Source organism: Eumetopias jubatus, unplaced genomic scaffold (genome assembly GCF_037043125.1).
Source record: "Eumetopias jubatus isolate StellerSeaLion01/CBP00866 unplaced genomic scaffold, mEumJub1_p1.0 scaffold_10, whole genome shotgun sequence".
Lineage (NCBI taxonomy): Eukaryota > Metazoa > Chordata > Mammalia > Carnivora > Otariidae > Eumetopias > Eumetopias jubatus.
Genome location: NW_028274816.1, coordinates 102686633 through 102702666, shown reverse-complemented (window position 1 = coordinate 102702666; position 16034 = coordinate 102686633). Strand labels below are relative to the sequence as shown.

At 46.0% G+C, this 16034-nt stretch overlaps 2 protein-coding genes across 2 annotated transcripts; both read right to left on the bottom strand.

The window, feature by feature from the left end:
- Positions 1–5849, bottom strand: LOC114203677 (keratin, type I cuticular Ha3-II). The gene is made up of 7 exons (XM_088027294.1): positions 5502–5849; positions 3727–3809; positions 2588–2744; positions 1513–1674; positions 1293–1418; positions 948–1168; positions 1–127 (listed from the first exon to the last, which is right to left on the bottom strand). The coding sequence occupies exons 1-7, from the start codon at positions 5847–5849 to the stop codon at positions 1–3; spliced, it is 1224 nt and encodes a 407-aa protein (XP_087883420.1).
- A 6719-nt stretch (positions 5850–12568) lies between these two features.
- On the bottom strand, positions 12569–16034 carry LOC148163456 (keratin, type I cuticular Ha1-like). The gene is made up of 7 exons (XM_088027293.1): positions 15580–16034; positions 15396–15478; positions 14704–14860; positions 13684–13845; positions 13464–13589; positions 13119–13339; positions 12569–12653 (listed from the first exon to the last, which is right to left on the bottom strand). Exons 1-7 carry the CDS (start codon positions 15925–15927, stop codon positions 12569–12571), a joined length of 1182 nt encoding a protein of 393 aa, XP_087883419.1. The 5' UTR covers positions 15928–16034.

Below are 16034 nucleotides of genomic sequence, written 5' to 3'. Positions count from 1 at the left end.
CTAGCATCCAAAGGTGTTGCAGGGCCCACAGCGGGAGCGTGGGCCACACGGCGTGCAGGGATTGGTGACGCAGGGTCCGATGGGCCTGTCACATGCGTTGGTAGTGGCACAGGGGTTGCAGGGCAGCCTGGGACACAGAATTAATAGTTGGTCAGCATGAGAGGGATCATTTTTAAAAGGAGAGAGCTCAACCCAAGGAGACAGAAAGCAGAAACCATTCTCCAACATCTGAGGAAGCCAAAGCTTTGTTTGGATTGCTCCTTTTTACAGAGCTTTGAGACAGTGACAGAAAAGAGCAAAGAAAACTGAAGGTGGAATTCCAGCCCTCATTCCATAACCCTGGAGTCATGGGGAAGTCACTTCACCCCTCTGAGCCTCAGCCTCCTCGCCTGCAAGACGGAATTGGTAATACCTACCACACAGAATGTGTTCATGAAAATACTGTCAGGTGACGAGTGCTGTACTCCATGAGCTAACGAATTGTCTTCTCCTTCAGTATTCAAATGCTCATCTATAAGATGGTTATACTGTCCCCATTCTTCCTGCCTCAGATGATTCCAACAAGGATCAATGAGACAGTGGGTTTGAAAGTGTGGGTTAAATCTGAAAGCACTATTCAAATACATGTAATGGTTGTTGCAGTTTTGTTTTCCCTTTTGCTGTGACAGACCAACCGTGAAGGTACAAAGCTTTGTTTATGCATCAGCCTCCAAAAGTTCACCAGTTGGAGAAAACAATCAAGTCTCATGAGTATCTTTTGGAACAGAAAATACCTTTCCTCCAGATAATGACAGCAAAAAATACTCTCCATGATACACTACCGCAACAGAAAACTCTGGTCTCTACAGGCATATTGGTTTCTGAAACTTGACCTGCAAAGTCTCTGTTTTGTCCTTGAGTAAAACTATGTGTGTGCCTTGCAGGGGTGTAGTCTGCTGGCTACTCACTTGCAGTCCTCACTCTCCAGCAGGCCCCGGTACGTGTTGATCTCACACTCCAGCCGGGCCTTGACGTCCAACAGCACCTGGTACTCCTGGTTCTGCCGCTCCAGGTCACACCTGATCTCAGCCAGCTGGGACTCCACGTTGCTGATCATGCACTGCACCTGGCCCAGCTGGGAGCTGTAGCGCGCCTCCGTCTCCGTCAGCGTGTTCTCCAGGGAGTCCCTCTGTGCGGGGAAGATAAAGAATGTCACAGAGCCGCTCCTCAGGGGGCTTCTCCATGGGGTTCCAGAGAAGTCCCAGGCTTCATGAGGTCAGGAGAGTGTGGACAGTACCCTGAACAACACCCACCAGGTTGTGCTGGGCCTGCAGCTCAATCTCCAGGGCATTGACCGTGCGTCTCAGCTCGATGATCTCCGCCTGGCAGGACTGCAGCTGCTCCGAGCTGGACACCACTTGCTTGTTCAGCTCCTCGGTCTGAAACAGCACAGGGGAGACGACAGGGTCAGACCCTGCCGCAAGGGCCCCGAGGGGCCAAGGGTCCTGAGTGGCCATGCGCTGAGATGCCCACCTGGGTGGTGAACCATTCCTCCACGTCCCTGCGGTTGGTCTCCACCAGGGCCTCATACTGACTCCTGGTCTCGTTGAGCACACGGTTCAGGTCCACAGTGGGGGCTGCGTCCACCTCCACGTTGAGGCGGTCTCCAATCTGGCAGCGCAGGGTGTTGACTTCCTGAGGGAGGAAGGGGGACGAATGAACCCACAGGGGAAAAAAAGTCTATAAATAAACTCTCTTTGAGTGAGTCCAGTATGGTGGGGAGAAGATAGCAGTGGAATTAGAAAATATGAGTTGAAGCCCAGTTGATGTAGAACCCAGCTAGGTTGCCTCTGTATGATTCAGGCCTCCTGTCTGAGTGTCTCCTCATCTGCACGATGAGGCTGCTTGAATAAGCGATTGCTAATGTTTCTTTCCAATCCAAGATTCTATCATTTCTTTCTGATTTTCCCTTTGCTCAGTGATAGATCTGGCATGGTATCTAGTTTATAATTATTGCTACTTAAATGTAGAGAAACCAGGTATAACTCCTCCCATTTATTTCATAGTCTTCTACCCTTATATACTGTCTACCTGGGGTAGTCTTCTTTTCTTCAAAACATCTAATCTTTGATACAGGCATCTGACATCCTATATTACATTCAACCATGAAGTCTGCCTCAACCATTATTTAAATTCCTTCATCTCTCTCATTTTTCCCATCCATCCATCCATCCATCCATCCATTGGGTTCTAGTATCAGGTGACATATAATATGAGGAAGTTTGCTGTCTCTTTCTAGTCTTGGTCCTTAATTTGGCACCTTCAGAAGATAATAGATCTTGTCAAGCAGTAGGAATTACTTTAAAGATCTTTGTGTGGACTTTTGGCCATATATCTGGCCCCAGGTAGAAATAAGTCAGCTGACCACATTCTTTTAGGTAAAAGAGGTAAGCTTATGACTCATTCCCCCAAAATCCCCCAAGTGTGTTTTGAGCAAGCAGCAAAATGTTGCGTTAGCTCTAGGGTGGTTAGCAAAGACCAACCTTATCCTGCTCAGGAGGGGTATGGAACTCTCCATATGAGATGATGGGGACTGGGACTCCCTCACCTGCTCATGGTTCTGCTTGAGGCTCAGCAGCTCCTCCTTCAGGGACTCCACTTGGGCCTCCAGGTCAGACTTGCAGAGGGTCAGCTCATCCAAGATCCTGCGCAGGGCATTGATGTCTGACTCCACCAGCTGCCGCAAGCCCAGCTCTGTCTCGTACCTGCGCACACAGGGGAAGGTCAAAGGGAGTCAAAAAAGAAGACTTTTTCCAGGGATTTACTTGGCCGACCTAGTCAAATTCTTTACATTTTGGAAGTTTTTGAATTTTTTAAAAAGTTTCCTTTTTGGAAGGGGAAAAAAATACCACTGTGCTGAGTAAAAAGACCTATTTCCTCCCTGAGATCCACAGAGAAGGTATTGGTGGGGGGCCTATCTCCACAGTTTTAATCTGATATTAACTGCATTTGCTCTGAGAATTTGCACAGGCTGCTATGGATTAAGCCCTATCTTGCCTCTTTAAGTGAGTTGGTGAACTTCATAAGTCTGTTATACAGATTGTCTCGACATCTTTCCAACCACCTTGAAAGCAACCTGGTCTTGTGATAAAAACACTGAATTAGAAATCAGGTTCAGACTTGCAGTTATGACTGTGGATAAATTCCTTTATGTCTTTGAGCCTTGATTTCTTCATCTATAAAATGGAAACCAAACTAACACTTCACAGGGTTGGTCTGAAGATGAAGAAATGACATAGTAATTACAAATACATTGTAAATTATAAAGTCCCACAAAAATTCAAATGCAAAGGATTCTTATGATTGTAATGATCACACCTAGAAAAAATGATATTCTGAAATGGATTTTGCCTCTTTTTTTGATTTAATAACTTTTTTTCTGATGGGCTGATAGTGATGAACCCATACTAAGAAACAGGTGTGAAATTCACTTTTAAACTTGGTCCACGTATTAAGTTGAAAAAGAGAAAGAATGGGTGATTTCTTTCATTCCTTAAAAATAAGCTTAAAACACAGCATTCTTGCATTCAGTGAGGAAACTGACATTTAACCTAACTAACCCAGTGCAAGAATCCTCCCAATGCCATCCCAGACAACTTCTGCTTAAATGCACCCAGGACAGATTTCATCACATTGCAATTTAGCCTGTCAATTATAAGATTGCACTGATCATTAGGAAGATCTTACTTGGTTCTGAAGTCATCTGCAGCCAGTTTGGCATTATCAATCTGCACCACCAGCCTAGCATTCTCAGACTTGCTGCACAGGATCTGGGGAAGGATTCATTATGAAATGAGTTATACTAAGGAGTGTCTTGTGCCTTACAGTGAAAAGCTTTTTTTTTTTTTTTCAAATACACATTCCTGCCAAATAGCTTTGAGTCTTCTCAGATTTTCAGTTTGGGGATAAAAGAAGGGTTAATTAATAGCACTGTTCATTTCAAAACTATAACAGTCAAGGAGAAATGTGTCCTTTGTCATGAATTCTCTCCGTCTGCCTCTGGCTTCCCTCAGGAATTGAGCATACTGGATATTAAGCCTCCCTTAGAGTGACCTGTGTCTCAGTTTGCTTAGAAGTAGGAGGCTCCCGGGATGCTAAACCCAGAAAAATCCCAGCCAAACCAGAACAGGCTGGTTTTCCTACCCTCACATCCCCTTCTCCTAGTCCTGCTGACCTCTTTCCACTCTTTGTCATATTGCCCTTGTCCATGCTTTTGCACAGAGCTTCTCCTTCTATCTGGAATGCTCCAGGATGTCCTCACCCACCAGCAAGACCTCTTGCATGACCCACCTTCTCCCTCCAGCCCCGGCTCCTACAGGGGGTCACTTCCTCCATGCACTCCCAACAATATTTTGCACTTAGCCAGTTACGCTTCTCCCCTTCACTCCAGTCTGTCTCCCCTATTAGACTATGAGCTCCTGAAGGAAAGAGACTGTCTCACTCTGTACTTTATCCCTCACTCAAGCACTGTGCCTTGTGTACAGTAAATATGGGCAAATGAATGCATGATCTTCAAATTGCACGGCCCCTAGCTGGCATTCACTTTGCTAGCACTACTGAGCAGTGGACAGTTAGTCTCCTCAGAGAATCGAAGGCTTGTGCCATTGAATATAAATTCCTGCTCATCCATCTAACCCTACTCAGATATTCCTCTTCTGGGAAGCCTTCCCTGACCTCCACCATGTATTAGTCCCACCTCTATGCTGACTCTTTTTTTTAAGATTTTATTTATTTATTTGACAGAAAGAGACACAGCAAGAGAAGGAACACAAGCAGGGGGAGTGGGAGAAGAAGAAGCAGGTTTTCTGCAGAGCAGGGAGCCCGATGCAGGGCTCGATCCCAGGACCCTGGGATCATGACCTGAGCCGAAGGCAGACGCTTAACAACTGAGCCACCCAGGCGCCCCTATGCTGACTCGTATCTCCACTTCTACTCCTGCATTTCTGGCCCTGAATTCTCACCTGCATGCTTGCTCTAGTGGATGGTACAGGGTCTGTGTATATTAGTGAGGCTTATGGGGTCAACAGCTCTTTTGCTTTGCTACGGACACTGTCTCCTGCTACAGCGTTGGAAGGCTTTAAGTATTTGAGGATCCACTTAGGAAATTACTAGCTCCAAGAAATATTTCAGGTGCATATTTTTTAATGCTGTAAGCCTAAAAACAAGACCAGGGTATCATAATAGAACTAAAACAATCAGATACTCTGGTTTCAGTAAGAAGCGATGTAAGATTGCAATGACTGATCGTGGTCTAAGGTCTTACCCTATCCCAGTCCATATCCTTCCCCGTGGGGCTTTCCAAATAGATTTTCTAAGATGATTTGATGTGTCCTACCTAAGCCAATGAAGTCAATGTCTTTATTACTGTAGTTTTGAATAGTCTTAGATCCATTTCAGAAGTTGGTATGTTAAATGTAAATGAATAGTTAACTAAATCGGCAGCGTGGTGGCCACCGCCTCACCTTCTGCTGGAGCTCCTCGATGGTCCGGAAGTAGGACTGGTAGCTGGGGCACACGAAGGGCACCTGCTGCTGGCACCACTCCCGGATGCGGCTCTCCAGTTCCGCGTTCTCGCGCTCCAGCTGGCGCACCTTCTCCAGGTAGCTGGCCAGGCGGTCGTTCAGGAACTGCATGGTCTCCTTCTCGCTGCCATTGAAGGAGCCCTCACAGAACCAGCCACAGTTGCCCACATTGGCGGGGATGTTGCAGGCCCCGGGCAGGGTGCAGGTGTGGCAGCTGGGGGGCACGCAGGGCCGGGAGGAGCAGGTGGAGCGGCAGCTCATGTTGGGCAGACAGCAGTTGTAAGGCATGGTGCTGGAGGGAGTGGAGCTCTGAAGGTCAGTTTCAAAAGCTGATTCCTCTCTCTGGTGTAAGCCCTGGTCCTTTCCAGGGCTTTATATTCTGTCAGCCATGGGTGTGGTGACCACATGCACCATTAGCCCCCTTTTACCCTATTTACCCATTTTTCCATTTGTTATTTAGCCACCTCACGCGAGTCCTTTACCTCATAAAATGCTTTACCCTGGCTTCCTGCTAAGTCAGGACTCCTCACCAATTATGCTGGTTGGTTAAGTAAGACCTTCAAAGTGACCAACCCATTACCTTGCCAACAACAGCCCTTGTTCACAGGGTGTTGATTTGGGGTTGACAGCTGTACCCTGTCCCCCAGAGAGGGGCACGTCTATGCCTCTATCTCCTAAAGGAGGAAACGTCTATGCCTCATCCAGCTTCTGTTCAGTGAAGACTCTGTGAGAAAAGCCATTTAAGGAAGCCCACCTGGAGACTAGACTGTTTGGTAGGGAATCCTGGAAGCTGAGATCAGACCTACGAGGCCATCCTGTTGAATAGCCCTTTGATCTTCCATCCAGGCAAGATGGAGGCAATTCTCCCCTCTCCTTAGGGGGCTGTACGTAGTCCCCCCAAGCTCCATTTCTACTATTACTCAATGTTCACAGAAAATGAACAACTTGGGAATACCTACCCTTACACACAACATGGGTGTCATCACAATGCCTCCTGCTTACTGAGCACCCACTGTTCAAAACACCTCATATGCATTATCTCCTTCAGGCCTCACAAAACCCTGTGGGGGTAGATGAGGACACCAAGCCTCCGAGAGGTTTCCTACGGTTCCAGAGCTCCTATGAGGTGAGGCAGCATTCAAACCCAAACCTTTCTGACTCCAACAGCCATGCTCTCTCCAACACAGCAACTGTCTCTCTTCCTATCTCCTCACTGCTGAGATGTAATAATGCACAAATGAATTGAGTTCAATGAACCTCAACCACTACTAGACAGTATCCTCTCCCAAATTAGAATGGGCCAGGACACAAAAGCCTGTTCCCTAGTCATTTCTATTCTAATGAAAGGAAGTTTACTAAGTAAGTAATTGTAATACCTGCTAAAAGCTTGAAAAAAGGAAACCATTGGTTGATTTGAAGGAGAAACATCTAAGCCCAGTTCTCCAAAGGATGTGATCCTGAAAAACCACCACATCATGATATGCTTAATAGCATCTTGTGACCATTAACACATTTTGGAAAACAGATGTTCTGCCCCCATGCTATTCCAGATGAAGATACGAACTATGAGGATTTTATGTTTAATTGATCAGTACTCAAAACAGGACAGACACTCCTTAAAGCAGTTCCTTTTGGAAGCTATGTACTAATTCCTCCTCTACAGCTACCACTCAGATCACCTCTTCTAACAAAGTTGACCTCACAGTCTGGGACACTTTCTTTTGGTTATCCTCATTGAAGGCAAATCTTCATCTTCTGAGGATGTGTTTATTTTTGAAACCAGCCAGATATAATTTGGAACCAAGCCTAGAGAGTGGAATAAATAATCAAACTTAGCAGTGTCTTTAATGGGTCAGAAACACATTGTGGTTATAAAATAATAGTGTACATTTTCTTGGGTGGTTCTGAAAGACATTTCCAATGTGGAGCTTCAAATATGCTTCCATGAAAGGCAGCAGATTTGGAGTAAATGTGTGGTCTCCCAGAGCATAATGCTTTGAAGGTACTGCCATCCTTAACCACATTCACAATCCACAACTCTCTGCCCTCCTGCCTGAATTTCTACCTTCAGAGAGAGATGGGATGGATGTGCTGGTTTAAAATCAGTACCAAACTGATTAAAGCCCTATTGAACCAGATAAAGCAAATAGCTAGATTCATTAGCTTTTCTGTTTCCCTTCTTCTTCTATGCTCCAGGCTTCAAAAGAGAAAAATCTAGACTATGGAACTTTTTTAAAGAATAGGAAAGGAATGCTGTGTTGTAGATTGGCAAAAAAACGTCCGTAGGGATCCCTAAACCATTACGGCAGCTTGAACCTCAGAGCAAAATGACCCAGAGGTAAATGTCCCTGTATCTTCAAAAGTGGAGGGTAGAGTTTAGAAAACAGGACTACTCCTACCTCTTGAGTACAAATAACCATGATTGCTGCATAGCTGCATGGTCATTAGATTATAATAGCTGAGAGGATTTGGGTTTATTGAGAAAAGAGCCAAGTTTTGAGTCATTTCCCAGGAATTCTGGAAGGCAGTTGCTTTTTATTTATTCCACTTACTGTGCGCTGTGAATCTTTACCTTTACATAAGCAATGCCATTGTCTCTAGTCAATGACCCTTCAATAAACATGATGAGCAAATCAAATCCTAACAAACAAAAAGGTTTTATACCTGCCCATGTAATTGTGGCAGACGCTGTGGTAAGGCTTCTGGTCACCAGATGTGAGAAAATTTTGCAGCTGAGGTTTAAAGATACTGTTTATTATGGAAGCCAAGGCTGTTCCTGTGGGAGAGATCACATGCAAACTCACCAGTGGCATTTAACCACAGAGTGGAATCAGGGTAGATCTGCTGAGACCATCCTCCCCCTGGCAGAACTTTAAAGGTATTAGGAAGCCTCCCCATTCCTTCCCAAAACCATCTTTTCTGATGGCCGGGTACTGGCACTTAAAATGCTCATCATGAGAAATGTAAACTGCATGCTTTGGGAGATGCAAAGTAACATATTGGGCCACTTACAGATTTGTTCTATTTCAATGTAGATGAAGGCAAGGAGAGACCAGGAGTGCTATCACTGGACACACACAGACCAAGATACTGATGTTTGCCTAAAAGAGATGAAGAGTTACCCACTGGAGAATTAGAAAAGCAGAAACACTGTTTGATACCAACACCAGCCCACCCTGCTGGGTCAGCCCCAGTTAGAGCTGCTTATAAGAACAAGATATATGGCATCCATAGACTGTTCCATAAGGGTGTCTGTTGCAAATTTATCAATCACCCAGCCTTACCACATTTAGGGGAGAAATTATGGTGGTGATCCAGGAATTAAACCAACAGGCTTGGCTTTGGGAAGATGCTCAAACAAAATTTCCAATGAGGGACAAGCAGGGGAGGACATGGAGAATCAGCCAGGTCAGTAGTAATATGGGCTGAGCAAAGAGAGGTACAGCACCCCAAAATAAGATTCAGTGCTTATTACTCACATCCTCTCTAGAGCTGCCATTGTTTCTCTTACACTCAGTCTTCAACTCCCAAAGGGAATGGAGTTTGGAGGTCTTCAGGGACCAAGCCGAATCAGAAAAATGCAAAGTTCATCAGTATGTCTTTAACTCTATCCAGTCTAGAATAGAGGAGTCAAGAAGAACATGAAACAGTCCGAGACAATATAACTTAATAGTCCTAGTCTTCTGGGAAGGCTGGATTTGGGAACCACTCAGAGAAGGGATGAAAACCTGTTTATGTGACTGCTCTACAGATCAAAGGGAAGAGCAGATGCCAAAACATTTTAAGAGTTACACAGTGGGAAAAAAAAAAAAAAGAGCTACACAGTGGATAAAGCAAAGTAACTTTCATGTTCAGTAAGAATATGTTGTGTTGAACTTTTGCATTAAGTTTACTATCAAGTTGATGATTTGAAACAGATGTGAAAGAGCCACTAAAGTATGGCTTTTTCCCCCAGCATCCCATAGATCCTGCTCTCCCTATGGTCACCAATGATCTCCCTACTGCTATGTCCCCTGACTTGTCTGAATCCTCAATCCTCCTGACCCTTCAAGAGAGACAGTATCTTCACCTAATTAAAGCCAAGTATACCATAGAATACTGAAAGTGGAATAAATAAGGAACAGTAACACTAATGAGGATTCATGAGAAGGATGCATTGACCATCCCCCCCATCAAAACTCCAACTTCTTTGGACTTCTGTGTTGCCTCAGCTGCTTCCCACTCCAACTGTTTATAACCAGATGTCACCTCTCTCTTTGGGAACTGGGCCAAACCAAGGAGGAACCTCATGTCAGGGACTTTGGAAAGTCTGAAGCCACTCCATCATTTCTCCCAGTGGTTCCCAAGGTTATCCCTAGTCTAACATCATCCCCCTTGACAGTCTTAACAACTCCTACAGCTCTTAACTGATCATTTCTGTTTAGGTAATTCTCCGACATCTCTCCCAAATCCAGTCATTCTCTTCCAGCTCTCTCCACTGGAGCTCCACTGGTGTTTCATTTTCTCAGGCTCCAAAATGTCCCTCATGTTGACCCAAAGTAGGTATTTAATCAGTACTAGTTTCCTTCCTTCTCTCTCCATTGTTCCTCTACCTCCAATCAGCTTCCATATCCTGGGCTGTGCCTCTGAAATCCACCCCTCCCTCAGCCCACCACTCTCCCCCCAACTCAGCCTACTGTCTGTCATCAGCCTCCCAATTGTTCTTCCTTCTTTCCCACCCAACCCCATCAACTTCTAGGACTCATCACAACCCAGCTTATATGTAGCTGCCAGATAGATCATATGCCAAATTTCCTTATAAGCATATCTCACAGATAACCATGAAAAGCACCACCGGATATGCTCATCCATGACTACTTTGCAGTTTCATCTTCCACCACCATATTTATGCTTTGCTCCAGCTAGAAATTGGTCTGTCGAGCTCTAGATACACTCATCTCTTTACCAAGCATAGCTCATGTTCATAAAAACTTTCCCTCTTGTCAGACTGGCACACACTCATCTGTCCAAATATACCCCATCAAACTTTATTTCAGAATTATGTTAATATCATATAGTAACCATTGATTGAAGTTGGAAGGGAAGTACTTAAAGTTTTAATAACCTTCTCATGAATACTTATTAGTGTTACTGTTCCTTTATTCCAATTACAGTATTCTATGGTTTTACACTAGGCTTTAATTGGGTGAAGATAGAGTCTCTGTTGAAAGACAAGCAGACAATATTTGTATGAATGGAATTTTCGTGTTTTCAAAGCCCTGATTGAGCTCAACCTCCTCTTGGAGCCTCTTTTTACCACTCTTTCACCCTTCAAACTATAGAAATGATCCCTGAGAGTATAGTCTTTCTCTCATACTTCAGAAATTCATCATTCTTCATTTACACCTTTCTAGAGCCACATTGTTGTTTGTCTGTAGCTGGGTTGTCTCTTTGTCTTGTCCACTCTAAACTATGAACATGCTGTGGGCTAGGACTGGGGCTCACTTATCTGTGTGTTCTCAGTGCTCCACACAGTAGTGACACACACAGGAGATGGTTGATTGCAGTTGTGTAGGTTAGATAGTGTCAAATTAAATGAAGAGTTGAGATGGTGGCTGATAGAATTGAGAGCTTTAATAATTCAGGTATGAGTCAAGTGGGGGGTAAGATTAATGTCTGTTGGGGGAGACAATGAACACTGGTCTTTCTTGAAATTATAAGAAATAAAGTGATAGAGAAGAACATTATAGACCTATTTATAAAGACCTAGAGGAAAGAGTGAACTTGAAAAGAGGGAGGTAGGGAGATGCGCTTGCCTGCATTTAAAGGGTCTTTGAATTACAAAATGCTGAGTATAACAAGTGGGTAACAAGAGGAACCAGTCTGGCAAAGATAAGTTGGAGTCCAATTAAATGTGATGTGGCAACATAATACCAAGTCACACTGTCCTATGGGCAACTGAAGACCTAGGACTTGAGCTAAAATGAGAGCTTTGGGAGTTGTCAGCATAGAGGTGCTAGTTCTTCCTGAACAGGGATAGAGAAAAAGAAACACAGCAGAGGATCTAGGCATTTCCTCCAGTTGCAACAGAAAGGGGAAAGTCAGGCTAATAGGAGCTGGAGAACAGGTAGTAGGATATATAACAAGAGGACCCAGAGTGTGAGGGTTTATGGAAATCATTGAAGGTACATTTTGAGGGAAAGGCAGGTATCTATATTAGCGATACCAGTACAGCTGACAAGTTGAAAGGAGAGGGTAGCTTCTCTTTCAGCAGTTTCTACAGAAACTGGTCTTTAGGCAGTTTAGGAGAAAGGGGAGCAGAGAATCAACCCTGAGTGATGAGGGTGACAGTGGGAGATAGCAGTGAGGTTCGGGGAGGACTCTCAGTATTGCCAAGGACCCTGCAGCCAAGGCAAGATGGTCATAAGTGCTGGAGGCCAGGTTTTCTGCACGGTGTCGCCTTGGTGGGAGCCTCCCAGGAGGACAGAATCCTTCCCCATCAGTATTTACCAGTGGAACATATTGGCTGGGGTCAGTCATTTAATGCATTTCTTTCTAACAAAGGGGTGTTTTTATGAAACAGCCACAGCAGGTTATTTACAGTACATAAATATGAATGCAAAACACATTTACTATGCCAGAGAAATAAAGTTTATTGGGAAGTAAATGAAGAAGCTTCCTTGCATTCCAGAGAATACCAAAGAAGCAAGAAAAGCAGGAAACACAATACATGCAGGAAATGCCCTAAAAGTAATACCTGGAGCTCAGATCACAGGGAGCTGGACATCTTTAGAAACAAAGACACTCAAACTTCAATAGGAAGGGATTTTCCAGACATTGGAAGTTAATGATGTGTGTCTTTGCTTGTTGAATCTGGAAAGCATTTCCCCGTCTGGAAATATCACATTTGGCATGGCTAGGCTTCTAACTGGCAGCTGAACTCCAACAAAAGCATGACCTAAGGACTTTTCCTGTGCTTGATCTGAATGGCTTCATTGTTGTCTTCAAAGAGGATGCAAGTTCTTAAATTAAGAGCAACGCGTTTGACAGTTGCCACAGGACCCACAGGAATTGCCGCAAGCATTGGTGGTGGCACATGGGTTGCAGGGGAGCCTGGGAGGACAGAGATTTAGAGTGTATTGGGGATTGTGGAGAGAGCCCTAAGGTACCTAATGAAACAACCCATGAATTCTCAGTGGTCACAAATAGTTGGAATCAAATTTAATTGTTATCAAATCCTTCTCCCCACCCCAGAAGGCTTTGTGCTGAGGTGGAAAATTGTCCTTTTGAAAAATATGTTCTCATACTCTTGAGCTCTCATGAAACTAACACAATCTGCCTTACCCAACAGTTATTGTTGTAACAATCTCTCCACCACCACTTCTCCATTGTTAGCTCTCTGAGGCAGGGGATGTATGCCCTTCATTTTCGACCTTCAATTTCTGCTTAACTGTCACATAGTGAATTCTCTATAAATGCATGTTGTTTTGTGAGTTGAAAATGTGGCCCAAATGTGTATGCTCACAATGTCTTGTAGTCCCACCACATGTTTTCCAGAGTTCTTTGCCTCTTACTCACTTGCAGTCCTCACTCTCCAGCAGGCCCCGGTACGTGTTGATCTCACACTCCAGCCGGGCCTTGACGTCCAACAGCACCTGGTACTCCTGGTTCTGCCGCTCCAGGTCACACCTGATCTCAGCCAGCTGGGACTCCACGTTGCTGATCATGCACTGCACCTGGCCCAGCTGGGAGCTGTAGCGCGCCTCCGTCTCCGTCAGCGTGTTCTCCAGGGAGTCCCTCTGTGCGGGGAAGATAAAGAATGTCACAGAGCCGCTCCTCAGGGGGCTTCTCCATGGGGTTCCAGAGAAGTCCCAGGCTTCATGAGGTCAGGAGAGTGTGGACAGTACCCTGAACAACACCCACCAGGTTGTGCTGGGCCTGCAGCTCAATCTCCAGGGCATTGACCGTGCGTCTCAGCTCGATGATCTCCGCCTGGCAGGACTGCAGCTGCTCCGAGCTGGACACCACTTGCTTGTTCAGCTCCTCGGTCTGAAACAGCACAGGGGAGACGACAGGGTCAGACCCTGCCGCAAGGGCCCCGAGGGGCCAAGGGTCCTGAGTGGCCATGCGCTGAGATGCCCACCTGGGTGGTGAACCATTCCTCCACGTCCCTGCGGTTGGTCTCCACCAGGGCCTCATACTGACTCCTGGTCTCGTTGAGCACACGGTTCAGGTCCACAGTGGGGGCTGCGTCCACCTCCACGTTGAGGCGGTCTCCAATCTGGCAGCGCAAGGTGTTGACTTCCTGAGGGAAGAAGAAGAATGAATAAGCCACAGAAATGTATCTACTGTCTATCTTCCTACTGTAGGAAAATGAGCACAACAAAAATGCACTGAGGCCCAAGACTGACACAGATATGATGTAGGAATAAACTGAAATAAGGATTACATCAACCTCTTTCCCAGAAACCTGAAAGAAGCTCACATTTCCAGTAAGACTAAGTCCAAACTCCCTGGCATATGCAGGTCCTACCTCATTTCTCATCACATCCCTATAGGTAATGCATGTCCAGCCTTATCAGTCCATGGGCCAAATTCAATATATCTGCTCTACCACTTCTGTGTCTTTCCTCAGCCTCTTCCCCCAGATTGAAACATCCAAGTGTGAAATCCTCCTCCTTCCCATGACATGCCTGAGAAGAGTTCTTTGTCTCTTTCCAGGTAGGCTGGATTATTCCCTGAACATGCTGCTTGTACATCTCGTATATTACTTCTTTTCCTCTACCTGTATTATGTGTTGTCTTTACATGGCCACCTCCCCAGACTAGAATGGGAGCTCGTTGAAGAGAGGTGCATGTCTTATTTCTTTTTCCTCCATCTCTCCAACTAATTCAGAAACTAACAGTGATGAGGAGAGAGCAGGGCTCAATAAATGGATGCCCTTCCTCAGCATCTCCAACCCCTGCCCAACCCTCCTCCAGCTGCTTGAGAATAAGCAACCTACCTCAGTCTATGCTATGGATATAGGATCATCATTCTCTGGCTGACCTTGAGTTCTTCAGAGAGGGGTCCCAACTCAAGAAGCCTGATGGCAATTGCCTCCTGGTTGCCGATGCTAAAGTCTTGGCTCTGAAGCCTACTTTTTTTTTCCTTTTCCTCTTACCTCCTCGTGGTTGCTCTTGAGGCTCAGCAGCTCCTCCCGCAGGGACTCCACCTGGGCCTCCAGGTCAGACTTGCACAGGGTCAGCTCATCCAGGATCCTGCGCAGGCCGTTGATGTCCGACTCCACAAGCTGCCTCAAGCCCAGCTCAGTGTGGTACCTGCACATACAGATCAGAGTGGGAGGATGAGGCAGGAAAGAATCCCATTCCCCCTGTCCTGTGTCTTGTGGATGGGCTGGTCTCAATCTCTTTTAGCTAATACAGTTTACTGCCTCTTTTCTCCCATGTTTCCCTCAGGCTCTGCACAGATAGACTGGAGAGACTCCTGACTTACCCTAACACCAGAAGGTGCCCACAGGGATTCATTAAATTGAGTTTCTCATTTTCCTCTCTATTTTGTTGGTTAATATGCCACTATTCCCCAAGAACCAATCCATTCCCCAAGAATAGTTCATGTCAATCTCTGAATTTGGGAGTTTAAGGAGGCCTTCCAGAAATACCAATATAGACTGAAGAGCATGCAGCATATGAGTCTGGATTTCTGTTTGAAAATGGTTTTATATAAAGCCAGGCTTGAGAAGAGAAATGAAAAGGGTGAGATGGCTGCCTCTTCCCTTCCAGGAAATGTCCCATAAGACCATGAGAGAGCCACAGGGGTCTTAAAAGGTCACCTAGCCTGAAAGTCTCAACGTACTTGGTTCTGAAGTCATCAGAGGCCAACTTGGCATTGTCAATCTGCACCACCAGCCTGGCGTTCTCAGACTTGGCACACAGAATCTGAAAACAAGAGTCTACTATGAGGGCCATTTGAACTTGAAAATGTCTTATTGTTCAAGGACAGTCAGCGGCTGTTGCACCCCCACATGGCACCCCCTCACCTTCTGCTGGAGCTCCTCGATGGTCCGGAAGTAGGACTGATAGCTGGGGCACACAAAGGGCACCTGCTGCTGGCACCACTCCCGGATGCGGCTCTCCAGCTCTGCGTTCTCCCGCTCCAGCTGGCGCACCTTCTCCAGGTAGCTGGCCAGGCGGTCGTTCAGGAACTGCATGGTCTCCTTCTCGCTGCCATTGAAGGAGCCCTCACAGAACCAGCCACAGTTGCCCACATTGGCAGGGATGTTGCAGGCCCCGGGCAGGGTGCAGGTGTGGCAGCTAGGGGGCACGCAGGGCCGGGAGGAGCAGGTGGAGCGGCAGCTCAGGTTGGGCAGGCAGCAGTTGTGAGGCATGGTTCAGGGAGAGGTGATGGAGAGCAGGTAAGCCAATACAGGTGGATGTTGTGAGGTTTGAGTCTCTCCTTCCTCCATGGTCCTTTTATACCCTTATTGGTGGGTGG